At 38.6% G+C, this 14,473-nt stretch overlaps 2 protein-coding genes across 2 annotated transcripts in view; both read left to right on the forward strand.

Moving 5' to 3' along the window:
* Window positions 1-14,473, forward strand: part of LOC116304189 (pre-mRNA-processing factor 6) — a 44,002-nt gene that overhangs the window by 11,482 nt on the left and 18,047 nt on the right. The window contains exons 6-14 of the mRNA XM_089028864.1: window positions 5,477-5,571; window positions 6,371-6,452; window positions 7,041-7,264; window positions 8,045-8,109; window positions 9,461-9,588; window positions 9,661-9,787; window positions 10,287-10,405; window positions 10,803-10,850; window positions 13,739-13,853. Coding sequence (XP_088884990.1) covers window positions 5,477-5,571; window positions 6,371-6,452; window positions 7,041-7,264; window positions 8,045-8,109; window positions 9,461-9,588; window positions 9,661-9,787; window positions 10,287-10,405; window positions 10,803-10,850; window positions 13,739-13,853 — 1,003 coding nt within the window. The remainder of the gene's footprint in view (window positions 1-5,476; window positions 5,572-6,370; window positions 6,453-7,040; window positions 7,265-8,044; window positions 8,110-9,460; window positions 9,589-9,660; window positions 9,788-10,286; window positions 10,406-10,802; window positions 10,851-13,738; window positions 13,854-14,473) is intronic.
* LOC148911722 (uncharacterized) lies at window positions 559-3,252 on the forward strand. The gene has a single exon (XM_089028866.1). The coding sequence runs from the start codon at window positions 870-872 to the stop codon at window positions 2,703-2,705; it is 1,836 nt and encodes a 611-aa protein (XP_088884992.1). The 5' UTR covers window positions 559-869; the 3' UTR covers window positions 2,706-3,252.

Here is a 14,473-nt window from a genome sequence, read left to right on the forward strand (position 1 = left end):
TTTTGCTCAAGCGCATATTCTAAAACGAGATTCCACTTGATACTAGTGTGACAGAGTCAAAAGACACTATTTTGGACAGTAATTATTTAGTCATAAATCTATATTTTTAATTAGGAATGCCTCGTGTACACATAGGAATGTAATTCTTTAGTTAACTGTTTGCGTGGAAAATGCGTAAGCAAGAAATAATTTCCGTACGTAATTACATTACAGTGAGTCATGCCTAGGTTTGGCGCTTGTTTACGTAAGTTCGTGTTTGGGACATCCTGTTTGCGCCTAGGGCGTGCAACATTGCGTAGGATGTGTAAGGTCTTAAGAATGCAGGTTTTCCCATAAAAGTAGGCCCAAACTAAGCTTAAATCAGTGTAGTAAAAGTTCTTGAAGACGTTGCACATATCAAGACAAGGAATTCTCTACGATGTAAAGAGATATCCTGTAATCTCGTTCCCGTTTTTTTTCGTGTATTGTAAAGTTGTGTGAATTTTTCAATAAATTCTTTTGTCAAAACCACTTGCAATCTGATTCATAGCTGAGCGCCTTGCCGCCGGTTACACTAGCAGGGGCTGGGAAATACCTCATTACCGGACACAAGAGATCTCTTCTGCTGCTGTAGGCTGAACCAGTACGGTGCATTGTGTTGATAAAAAACTGAATAACTGTTGGAGGTGTTCTTATAATAATATGTGTTTAGACTTTCATACTGTTCAGTTTGTAAAGTCAACCTGATAAGTAAGCAACTGCAATAGGATGAGAACTTCAGTGTGATACATCTTTTGCCTTATTGCAAGAGTCCCACTCGCACGAGTCCAATTAATGCTATAATTAATGATATTTCTGTTCTAATTTTGTCTTTAGAAAACTGGATCCCAATGAGAAACTTTCTACAAAACTATGTCCATGTGCCTGGTTTCTATAAAGATGTCATTGATGGATCAGTTTATCAAAACCAGAGTGCACACATTAAACGGGATGGAAATTTCCCTGTATCCCTTTATTGGCATCTAGATGGAGCACCAGCTCTTAAGTCCAAGTCTGTGTCTATTTGGCCAATCCAAAGTTTTGTTGCTGAACTTCCACTGAACATTCGATATTCTTATAAGAATATAATTTTGTCTGGATTGTGGTTTGGAAGGAAGAAACCAAATATGTCCGTATTTCAAGAACAATTTGTTCAACAAGCTAAGGAGTTGCAAGATGGCTTCTTCGCGGAAGTGAATCCAGAGCAAAAGTTCATGCTCAGTGTCAATGGCCAGGCAGCAGATCTTATGGCTAAAGGACCGTCTATTAATTTTAAAATATTTTGTGGCAAATTTGGTTGCTCAGATTGCTTACATCCTGGGCTTAAACTACCTTGTCGTGGAAATGTAAGAGTCTACTTACCCCGAAAGTTTCGAAGACGAAATCATGCTGACTCAATAAGACATGCAGAGCTGGCTGACCTATCAGGAGAAGCCATTTTCGGAATTAAAGGATCATCCCCAGTGCATAAAATCTTGCAAATTCCAGAGATGCTGTTGTTCGACTACATGCATCAAGTTCTGGAAGGGGAGTACACAAGAAGATTATCCAAGTGGCTCAATGGAAAATGCCCAAGTGGTACCTGCTTTAAAAGTGCCCTGGGAGGTATTACTAGCAACCTCCTGAATCTTAAGCTGCCTCATGACTTCAAACGGAAGTTCAGACCAATGGAAGAGTTCAACAAATGGAAAGCAAGCGAAAAACAAGTACTGTTTCTACATGCTGGCCTTCCCATATTCAAAGCACTCCTTCCACCAAAGTTGTTTTATCATCATAGCCTTCTAGTCACTAGTATCAGGATGCTGTGCAGTAACACAATATCTGAAAGTGATATATGTATAGCAGATGCTATGATCTCTAGCTATACACGTTGCCTACCCAAACTCTTTAATATAAGAGAATGCACATATAACACTCATGCCTTAACTCACTTGCCACAACAAGTGAGGGAGCATGGGCCATTAATTCTCCACTCAACCTTTGTGTTTGAGTCCATGTTAGCTCATTTGAAACGCATGTTTCATGGAACAAGGGGAATACCTGAACAAATATGCAAGAGACTTGCCATTGCCCAACATTCAAAGAGGTATATAAGGCAAAACACAAGCAGCAATGATGGAGCAAGTGGATTTGTTGAAAAATTAATGGATCCTTCAAACCTTGTCCAAATTAATGAAGGCATCAAGCTTTTCCATCCACTGATGCAGCAAATTCCACAAGTTGAGGGTCCAGTTGAAGGGTACTTTGATGATGAAAGGCCTGTGTTTGCTGCACAAAGAATGGCCAAGGGTAGCCAAATTTACCACAGCTTGTGCTACAAAAAGAAGGGGAAATCAGCCAGCTATTTGGTTGCATTAAAGTCTGAACAAGATGTTACCACATCCTATGGTGAAGTCCAATACTTTCTAAAGGACTGCAACAATGATGGGTTTGCTGTGATACGGATTCTGCAGACTACTGGTTTAAACATTTGTTCCAGTGGATTGCCTCCTCCACAAGATCCTGTCATCCATGAGTTCTGGGCCTCAGGCATTCTGGGACAGCACTTTGTTGGTGTACGTTTCACCAGAAGGATGAAACTTTTAAGGTGTACTGCCATAAACAACAAAGTTGTGTATGTGGAGCACAATGATGCTGGTGTTGATGGATATGTCTCTTCAACTTTGAAAAGCTACCAGCATGATTAGTATTTTTTGGTACTTAGGTTGCAAAATCAAATGAATAAGCTGGCTTCTTCTTGTTTGAATTGATATAAATGATAAAGGCTGACTTAGATGCTATAACTTTGGAAACAGCTATTCGTACATGCAACCGACCTGCTTGTATCATCCTTATGACATGAGTCTTGTGTTAATTAATCACCGTATAATAAACCCATTAAGTCAGTCTTGGTGGACTACTTTGATGATACGGCTGCCATTTTGGTAGGGGGCAAATATAAATACAAAGTTTTTCTACAGTAATGGCGTCGACTAATGTTTATTCCACCATTAATTTTTGTTATTGTGTGCTCAATAAATACAGACTATATGTACACTCTGTCCACACATTGTCAAAACATCATAGTAACCAGACTGGTAAATCAGCGAGGGTAATATTGGCCAGGATGTTTTTTTGAAAATAATCTTCTTTATAATTTTTTTTTGAAAATAATAAAAACTTATATAGTGCACTCATCATAACTTCAAGGTGCTTTACAATGAAATATAATATAAGGGGTGTTCATAATCTGCAGTGTCCATTCAAAAAATCTAATAAAATAGAATTCTTTAAACTTTCTTAAATCACTTTGTGTCTTATTGTCTATATAATATTGTTTATAATCAATGTCAATCTATAAACCAGTCAAGAGAAACTGTTGATTAAATAAGTAGGCTTTTAGTCCCTTCTTGAATGACTCAGTCACGGACATGACTACTAGTGATAATTCCAGCACTATTTTGTATCACATTGTTTTTAGGTTATCAGAGAATAAACAATATTAAAATCCATTTCAACAGGTATAATGATATATCTGTTACTTTGATCATATTGCACTTGACAGTAATTTGCTTATAATAATAACTTTATTCACAAAAAGATGTCTGTGCAAAACGGGTGTTACGTTGACAGAGAGGAACTAAATCAATCTCCATAAATCAATAATATAATATTACTTGATTCAGATTGGTCATGAGAAACACAATAAGAGCATTTTAAAGGCTCATGCAATTATTACAAGAACTTACAAAAATAACTATCACTCAGACTTATAATTTCTAAATTAAATATACTCAAGGTTTTAAGTGGTCAAGATAACATTAGGATCTTATTCAAGATCTTGTAAGAAACTACTTAGGATCCTGTTCCTGGTCAATTAGGATCTTAGTCAAGATCCTACTTAGGATTATTCAAGATCTTGTAAGAAACTACTTGGGATCCTGTTCCTAGTCAATTAGGATCTTAGTCAAGATCCTACTTAGGATCTTGTTCAAGATCTTGTAAGAAACTACCTAGGATCCTGTTCCTAGTCAATTAGGATCTTAGTCAAGATCCTACTTAGGATCTTGTTCAAGATCTTGTAAGAAACTACTTAGGATCCTGTTCCTAGTCAATTAGGATCTTAGTCAAGATCCTACTTAGGATCTTGTCCAAGATCTTATAAGAAACTACCTAGGATCCTGTTCCTAGTCAATTAGGATCTTATTCAAGATCCTACTTAGGATCTTGTTCATGATCATAGATAAATATTCAAGATCTTATAGGATTCTGGTTAGGATCCTATGACTACCAAATTAAAACCACTTTTCAGGATCCTATCTAGGATCTTGTACAGGATCTTATTCAGGATCCTGTTCCTCTTTAGGATCTTATACAGGAATGTATTCCTGTGTAAGATCCTGTTCCTATCTAGGATCCTACTCAGGATCTTACTCAGGATCTTACTCAGGATCCTATTCCTACTCAGGATCTTATTCAGGATCCTGTTCCTACTCAGGATCTTATTCAGGATCCTATTCCTAAATAGGATCTTATAGGATCTTACAGGATCCTGCTCAGGATTTGCACCAGGGTGTTACTGATTTAAACTTTTTCTAAAATGTTGATATAACCTAGATTTTTAGGAGTTTTTTCAAATGAGCTATTAAGAAATAGAGAGTCCTGTGCAAAATTTGAGGGTTTTGCCCTGTTGAAGCTCAAAACGAGTATGGTTCTTCAATAAAATCTTGTAGATTTTTCAGCGGTTTTTGAGAGCACGCACATCATGGGCTCAAATCGAACGTTCAAAAGGTGGCAGCCACCTTGAATAATAACAATCAATGTGTAGATTTTGGCCTGGGTAGTCTCTTGCTTGGTTGTTCATTCATTCATTCAGTTTTGGATTAGTATACTTTGACAAGCATAAACAAAGGTTTTTGATCACAGGCCTTTGCTATGTTGTACAAACATTTTAAAGTGGTCTGCATTGTACAGTACATTGTACAGTTACTGATGTTTCAGAGTAAGCAATACCATAATTCACATATTGTACCCAAGCTAGACCAGAATGCATCATGCTGTTCATTGTGAGGTATGGTCTAGCTTGGGTACAAATAACTGTACTGTATAAGGCATGATGAACAAAAGATGTTTGTACCCAAACTAGACCAGAATGCACCTTGTTCCCTATCCCAGGTCAAGCTAGATCAACACCATATAAGGCATAATAAACAAAATTTGTTAATTTATACCTTACCTAGACCAGAATATCTAAGGTCTAGCTTTTATTAACACCATATGAGGCAAGATGAACAAAGCTAGACCACAATGCATTATGTTTTATCTCAGACAAAAGACTGGGTGTAGGTACAGTAAAGAAGGTCCATGTCTGGGTGAATACACACTGTATCACATCTAAAGCAAAGATTATTAGGTTAATAAATATACCTGCATTGTTATAAATATAAAAAGGCCTTAACTTAGATATATTTACCAACAGAGGAAGTTAACAGAAGTATCTGAAGATGATTGGGTGAACATCCCTGAAGTGGGTGATTACCGCAGTAAAAAACAAAGAAATCCCAAGGGAGAGAAGTAAGTAACGTTACTGTCTATTTAAATAAAAAATAAAGGGGTGACTCCAAACTCATTAGACTAGTAAAAATAAACCCAAGCTTTAGAAAACTAAAATGTAAAATATAATCACAATACACCTTTCTCATAAATGGCTGCCAAACGTGGTTGGGACTAGGGACAATTGCATGGAAGTGAGGTCAGAAAGGCCTTGTTAGTAAACAAAGTCTACTCAGTACGAACTTTTGTGTCAAAGTCATTCATCTCACCAATTCAAGTTCTTTTATGGGTGAGGCCTTTCTGACCTCGCTTCCATTCAATTGCCCCAGTCCCAACTGTGTTTGGGGCCATTTATGAGAAAGGTGTATGGTGTGTTGTTTGGGGAGTCACAATGGTACCTTGTTAAAACACTTGCATCTCATCTCTGAGGTCCAGCATTTGATTCCCAGTTGCCGTCTGTGAGCTGAGTTGGTTGGTTCTCTTCCTGAGGGTATTTCCAGCCCTCAGTAAGAGAACCTCAGCCCTCAGGTTTTTCCTCCCTCCTCTCAATCCGACCCTAAGTAATTCAAACTGGTTAGAGCTGTGCTCCGGGGTCATACATGGTCTATATATAGGGGCTATGAAGGTGGCTTTATATGCTTTGAGTTCAACCCTCTTGAGCTGTGCCACTGTTGGCAAATATCAATGAAGATGGGGATTTTTGGTCCTGAATTTAACAGTATTTTTGTTCGCAAAGATGGATTAGTAATCAAGACTTGATGGGTAAGTTGTGTTGTTGTTTGGTACACATTTATAACGATACAGTGTTGTTTTTCAACAGGTTTACACCAGTACCTGATAGTGTATTACAGGGAGCTGTGTTGTCAGGGAATACAGTCAGTGCTTTAGCTAGTCGACAACAGGTATGTGACAACACTCATTGATCCATCTATCTAACCATCCATCATCCCATTCCATTTATCCATCCATTCATCCCATCCATTCATCCATTTATCCATCCATTCATCTATCCATCTATCCATCCATCCATTCATCCATCCATCTATCCATCCATCCATCCATCCATTCATCATATCCAATCTTCTATCCATCCATCCATCCACCCATTTATCCATCCATCCATTTATCCATCCATTCATCTATCCATCCATCCATCCATCCATCTAACCATCCATCCATCCATCCATCTAACCATCCATCCATCCATCCACCCATCCATCCATCCATCCATCCATCCATCCATCCCTCCATCCCTCCATCCCTCTATCCCTCCATCCCTCCATCCCATCATCCCATCCATCCATTCATCCACCCACCCATCCATCCATCCATCCATCCATCCATCCATCCATCCCATCCATCCATTCATCCATCCACCCACCCATCCATCCATCCATCCATCCATCCAACCCACCCATTCTCTTTTAATATATATGTGTTCTCTTCAGTACTAGTCAAACTCATGCGAACATAACTTCTTTAATCCTCAGAAATATGCTGGTTTCCAAACGCCATTCCCAGGAGCCATGACGCCAGGGTTCTCAACACCGTCAGCAGACCTTGACCTGAACATGATAGGAGAAGCAAGGAAGTCTCTTGTTGGCGTCAAACTGGACCAAGCGTCTGATTCAGTTTCCGGGCAGACTGTGGTGGACCCCAAGGGATATCTGACTGACTTGCAGAGTCTTACACCTCTTAGTGGTGGAGATATTGGGTATGACTTCAGACTTATCCTACTATTGTATCCTAATTGCCCTATTTCACTATGATGTTACTGCTTGTTTATGTGGGGGATAGAATCGCCAAATCCAATAGAAAATTCAACAAAATTTGCTCCTAGCGAAACAGTTTAATCTAAAATGGCCTGGTTTTCAGATATAATATGTGTTAATATGTACTAAAAAAAATTCTGAGCGTTTGCTGGCTATTCTACTTCTCTTCATGGATCGATACGGGTTTTAGAACAATTTTCAGTGAATTTGCATTGATTTGACCCCCTGCGACGATCATGATCCTTTGCGTTTAAACAATAGATTGTTTTGATGTGACGTCATAGTGAATTAGGGCAATTTAGAGGCACATTAGCATGAATGTACAGTTGGAGCTTTTATAAGCAGCCACCTCAGGAAATCGAAAAAATGGTTGTAACTAGAGCTGGTCCCTTACGAGATTGTACTAACAAGTGAACTAACAATCAATTAACAAACTCAGTAATAATTGATCTTTTATGTCAAGGATATGTGATACTCATGGATTTGATCCTTATATCTCTTTTCTGAGGTTCCCTTAACACACACTATCAATACAATACGATGCAAACACCTTGGAATTCCACGGACCTTGACTGGAACATGTGAATATTCTACACAAAATCGAGGCTAACCCTGTGTAAATGAGTCTGTAATTGAGAAACACAGCGGTAATTTGGAACTCGAATATGGTCTATTCTTGTCACAAATCGATTTATTAACAATCGATTCTGTTACCCTTCTAGGGACATCAAGAAAGCAAGATTGTTGTTAAAGTCTGTTATCACTACCAATCCACAACACGCGCCAGGTATTACTATAATAAAGAAAAGCATTGGAAGGGCTCTTGCTTGTCTTGGTGCTAATTCCTTACCATGTCTCTGAGTTCTTCCCATGCAAGACCTGCCCTACCCTATACAATAAGAGATCGCAGTGAACAAGAAAGTTTTAGCTTCTAAAAGATTATTAACATTATAATACACTCAAAAAAATTACTCGATTCTATTGGACAAGAGGAGTACTATTAAATCCCTCATAGTACACTCAACAAAATTACTCGACTCTGATTGGTCGAGAGGAGTACAATTATAGCGTTAATTGTACTCCGTAGGAATACCGAATTAAGTCGCTATGGCAACACGGCCAAATCAATGTCAAAACAATTATTTCCTATCATTTTGTACTTAAAAAACATAAATAAAACATTAAAGCCGTAAGAACTAATCTTTTTTATGCATTTCAGTTGCGTGATGGACTGAAAATCGGCCACCAAATAGACAAAGATGAACGGCGTCGCTTCGCATTTTTTACTGAAATTTTGTTGAGTGAACTATAAGCAAAAAATCGCACGATCTTCTCGTACAATTTTGAATTAATAGACACGAGTAATGTTTTGAAAGTTCTTTAATTGCACTCGCCTAAAGGCTCATGCAATTACAAGAACTTTCAAAACATTACTGGTGTCTATTACTGCCAAATTGTACTCGAGATCGTGCGATTTCCTATACAAATTGTACTCTGTAGAGTCCTAATTAAGATACTCAATTTTGTCGAGTGTTTTATAAACAAAAAATCCCACGATCTTCTCGTACAGTTCAGAATGTATAGATACTTGTGATGTTTTGAATGTTCTCAAATTGGAAACTTTCAAAACATCACTCATACCTATAAATTCCAAATTGTAATCAAGATCGTGCCATTTCCTATACTAATTATACAGCTTCTCATTAATCCCATATAGGTAACTGTCCAATTATTTTCTAAATTGGACAGGTCTTGTTGATATGGGATTAATTAGGCAGCTATATAATTAATAGGTTATGGGATTTCATGCTCCCCAATCAAGAAATTATTAGACTCGAAAAATTCCTCTGACTGCCAAATTGGACTTGGCCTACGGCCTCATCCAATTTTGTCAGTCCTCGGAATTTTCCTTGTCCAATTATTTCTTAATTGGACAGCATGGAGTCCTATTACATATAATAATTTAGCACAATTAGTTGCAATTCACTATACAATCCCATAAAGAGATTGCTTTGTAATTTACAGGTAAAGAGGTTATGTAGATTCCTGACTTTTTGCGCCCCTTCTCAGAATTGTTGCAGCTTTTCAACACATAAATTATTAGAAATTGCCTCTAAATTAAAACATTTTTTCCCCAGGATGGATAGCAGCTGCCCGTCTAGAGGAAGTCACAGGTCGTATGCAAGCAGCAAGGAATATCATCATTAAGGGGACAGATGTATGCCCTAAGAATGAAGACATCTGGTTAGAGGCCGTCAGATTACAGGTACCATAAACACTATAAAGATATTATTTTATTGCGGATTGATAATAACTTCAACTACCTTGTTTCCTGTAGCCACCTGAGTCTTCCAAGCAGGTTGCAGCACAAGCTGTCCGTCACCTGCCACAATCCGTCCGCCTCTGGATCAAAGCTGCTGAGCTGGAAACAGAAACTATTGCACAGAAGAGAGTCTACAGGAAAGGTAGGTTCCTTTTGGTTATCGTATGAGTGGGAAACATACGGTACTGACTTACAGCACGTACACGGCACGACATGCTGTGACATTGAAATGGCTTCCCATAAGAATGGTTATCGTACGAGTGGGAAACATACTGACTTACAGCACGTACACGGTACGACATGCTGTAACATTGAAATGGCTTCCAATAAAAATGGTTATTGTATGAGTGGGAAACATACGGTACTGTCTTACAGCACGTACACGGCACGACATGCTGTGACATTGAAATGGCTTCCCATAAGAATGGTTATCCTGCGAGTGGGAAACCTACGGTACTGACTTACAGCACGTACACGGTACGACATGCCGCAACATTGAAATGGCTTCCCATAAGAATGGTTATCGTACGAGTGGGAAACATACGGTACTGACTTAAAAATACACGGCATGACATCCATTAACAGTGAAATGGCTTCCCATACCTTCTATTAATAATTTATAATTACCATTATTATCTCAGCCCTAGAGAACATTCCCAACTCAGTTCGAATATGGAAAGCGGCAGTGGAGCTGGAGGAACCAGAAGATGCAAGAATCATGTTGAGCAGAGCTGTTGAGTGCTGCCCTACAAGTGTAGAGGTACATACTTAACCAAATCGTCCATGTTTATTACACCCCTTACACCCATAATTACGCGACCTTGACAGCTTCAGACGTCTGCAGTTTTGAATTCTGTCAATAAAAGAACAACTTATATTTTACAACCACAACTCCCCATGCGGGGCTCTTCCGTGAGGTTCCCTCCACACGCACTACCACTACATTCTTTATTTACAACATACAACATTCAACTCACATGTTGCTTTTTACGGAGGGAGGAAACCGGAGATCGTGGAGAAAACCCTCGTGGCAAGGGAGGTTAACGACTAGACACAACTGTCTTTTTAAGTTTTATAGCAATATTCATCTGCGTTTGAAAAATGTCTCTTGCGTAAATGGCCCTTCATTCTTACTTGTCTATTGATCTCTTTTGCAGCTTTGGTTGGCTCTTGCCAGACTAGAAACCTATGAGAGTGCAAGGAAGGTAAGTTCGGAATGTATCAGCATGATTGACAGGTCATAGTATAGGGGGAGTGGTCTATAGAGTACTAAAGTGTGATTGTATCAGCATGATTGACAGGTCATAGTATAGGAGGAGGGGTCTATAGAGTACTAAAGTGTGATTGTATCAGCATGATTGACAGGTCATAGTATAGGGGGAGTGGTCTATAGAGTACTAAAGTGTGATTGTATCAGCATGATTGACAGGTCATAATATAGGGGGAGTGGTCTATAGAGTACTAAGGGTGATTGTATCAGCATGATTGACAGGTCATAGTATAGGGGAGGGGTTTATAAAGTACTAAAGTGATTGTATCAGCATGATTTACAGGTCATAGTATAGGGGGAAGGGTATATAGAGTACTAAAGTGTGATTGTATCAGCATGATTGACACATGGCGCAGAATGCCTGGCCATATTGCCTTTGCCGCCTCATTTGCATACACTCGTAATCACTGAAGCGCGCGGGAAGTTTGAAAATTTTGATTCAATTTACAAAAGAATGAGTCAATTTTGCGACAGACACGTTAATACAAGACAACTTTTCTTTCACTTACTTAAGTTGAAATGTCAAAGTAATCGCAGTTAAAAAACTGAAATTAGGACAACTTAAATAGTATCAATTTGCCTTCGAAACCGGTAATTTTTAAGAACTTTTATATGTAGGCAACTTTTGAACTAAAATTTACTTGTCTCATATGAAGAAATGTTGACGCTTCCGACCTGAATATTAAAGACTCTCTTGTATATTCAGCAAAAAGCCCACAATCATCATCAAACTATTTTGTTTAATAGTATCCATTTTCATCTAAAGATTTTAATGAAGATTTTGGTGAACATGGTTCATTAGTATTCATAGAATAGAGAACTAAGCTCCGCCTCGTAACGGTTAGGTATTTCAAGTATCGATCTCCTAATGGTTAGGTATTTCAAGTATCGATCTCCTAATGGTTACGTATTTCAAGTATCCATCTCCTAACGGTTAGGTATTTCAAGTATTGATCTCCTAACGGTTAGGTATTTCAAGTATCGATCTCCTAATGGTTAGGTATTTCAAGTATCGATCTCCTAATGGTTAGGTATTTCAAGTATCGACCTCCTAATGGTTAGGTATTTCACGTAACGATCTCCTAATGGTTAGGTATTTCAAGTATCGATCTCCTAATGGTTAGGTATTTCAAGTATCGATCTCCTAACGGTTAGGTATTTCAAGTATCGATCTCCTAATGGTTAGGTATTTCAGGTATCGATCTCCTAATGGTTAGGTATTTCAAGTATCGATCTCCTAATGGTTAGGTATTTCAAGTATCGATCTCCTAATGGTTAGGTATTTCAAGTATCGATCTCCTAATGGTTAGGTATTTCAAGTATCGATCTCCTAATGGTTAGGTATTTCAAGTATCGATCTCCTAATGGTTAGGTATTTCAAGTATCGATCTCCTAACGGTTAGGTATTTCAAGTATCGATCTCCTAATGTAATGGTTAGGTATTTCAAGTATCGATCTCCTAATGGTTAGGTATTTCAAGTATCGATCTCCTAATGGTTAGGTATTTCAAGTATCGATCTCCTAATGGTTAGGTATTTCAAGTATCGATCTCCTAATGGTTAGGTATTTCAAGTATCGATCTCCTAATGGTTAGGTATTTCAAGTATCGATCTCCTAATGGTTAGGTATTTCAAGTATCGATCTCCTAATGGTTAGGTATTTCAAGTATCGATCTCCTAATGGTTAGGTATTTCAAGTATCGATCTCCTAATGGTTAGGTATTTCAAGTATCGATCTCCTAATGGTTAGGTATTTCAAGTATCGATCTCCTAATGGTTAGGTATTTCAAGTATCGATCTCCTAATGGTTAGGTATTTCAAGTATCGATCTCCTAATGGTTAGGTATTTCAAGTATCGATCTCCTAATGGTTAGGTATTTCAAGTATCGATCTCCTAATGGTTAGGTATTTCACATGAAGATCTCCTAATGGTTAGGTATTTCAAGTATCGATCTCCTAATGGTTAGGTATTTCAAGTATCGATCTCCTAATGGTTAGGTATTTCAGGTATCGATCTCCTAATGGTTAGGTATTTCAAGTATCGATCTCCTAATGGTTAGGTATTTCAAGTATCGATCTCCTAATGGTTAGGTATTTCAAGTATCGATCTCCTAATGGTTAGGTATTTCAGGTATCGATCTCCTAATGGTTAGGTATTTCAAGTATCGATCTCCTAATGGTTAGGTATTTCAAGTATCGATCTCCTAATGGTTAGGTATTTTAAGTATCGATCTCCTAACGGTTAGGTATTTCAAGTATCGATCTCCTAGCGATCTCCTAAACTATAAGATGCCGTATTCGAGAAAGAGCTGAGTAAGAGCTGAGTAGATTTATAAGATGCCGTATTAGATACGTTGGTATTAAGATACCCTATGCCGTAAAAGTACAAGAATTTGTCAAGATACTAAATATTCTGTTTGAGTCATATGCAGTTCACGTGACGGCAGTAACCAATAACAATGCGCCATTGGGATGCTTTTGCTTCAGCGAGCCTAATTTGAATATGTTCTTAAAACAATAGGAATTCTGCGCCATGAGGTCATAGTATAGAGGGAGTGATCTATAGAGTACTAAAGTGTGATTGTATCAGCATGATTGACAGGTCATAGGTTAGGGGAGGGGTCTATAGAGTACCAAAGTCTGACGTGATCAAATTTCAAACTTTGTTATTCACCTGTCCAATGTGAAGTGGTAAGTCTCATCACATTAATTTTTAGATAGTACAGTGTTTCTGATTAGTCGAGAATAAAGTATTTATTGACTTAGTGCTCTTCAGGTAGCCAAGCATCGATTGATTAGTGTATTATTTGTACATGATGTATAGGTGTTGAACAAGGCCCGTGAAAGTATTCCAACTGATAGACTGATCTGGATAACAGCAGCTAAACTAGAAGAAGCTAACGACAATAAACCTATGGTGGAGAAAATTATAGAGAGAGGTGAAGTACAGTATGCATTCCTTCCTTCCTTCCTTGCTTCCTTGCTTCCTTGCTTAAGCTTGCTTCCTTGCTTAAGCTTGCTTCCTTCTTTCCTTCCTTCCTTCCTTCCTTCCCTCCTTCCTTGCTTGCTTGCTTCCTTCCTTCCTTCCTCCCTCCCTTCTTTCCTTCCTTGCTTGCTTGCTTCCTTACTTCCTTGCTTCCTTGCTTAAACTTGCTTGCTTGCTTGCTTCCTTCTTTCTTTCCTTCCTTCCTTCCTTCCTTCCTTCCTTGCTTCCTTCCTTGCTTCCTTCCTTGCTTCCTTCCTTGCTTCCTTCCTTGCTTCCTTCCTTGCTTCCTTCCTTGCTTCCTTCCTTCCTTCCTTCCTTCCTTTTTCCTTCCTTCTCTCCTTCCTTCGTTCCTTCCTTCTTTCCTTCCTTCCTTCCTTGCTTCCTTCCTTGCTTGCTTGCTTCCTTCCTTCCTTCCTTCCTTCCTTCCTTTTTTCCTTCCTTCCCTCCTTCCTGTCCTTCCTTCCTTCTTGCTTACTTGCTTCTTGCTTCCTTCCTAATCCTTGCTTCCTTCCTTCCCTTCCTTCGTTCCTTCTCTCCCTACTTGCTTCCTTGCTTTCTTTTCCTTCCTTCCTT

Source organism: Actinia tenebrosa, unplaced genomic scaffold, assembly GCF_029948245.1.
Source record: "Actinia tenebrosa isolate PJP-AT-01 unplaced genomic scaffold, QUT_ActTen_1.0 PGA_scaffold13__45_contigs__length_12533684, whole genome shotgun sequence".
In the NCBI taxonomy this organism is placed as follows: Eukaryota; Metazoa; Cnidaria; class Anthozoa; order Actiniaria; family Actiniidae; genus Actinia; species Actinia tenebrosa.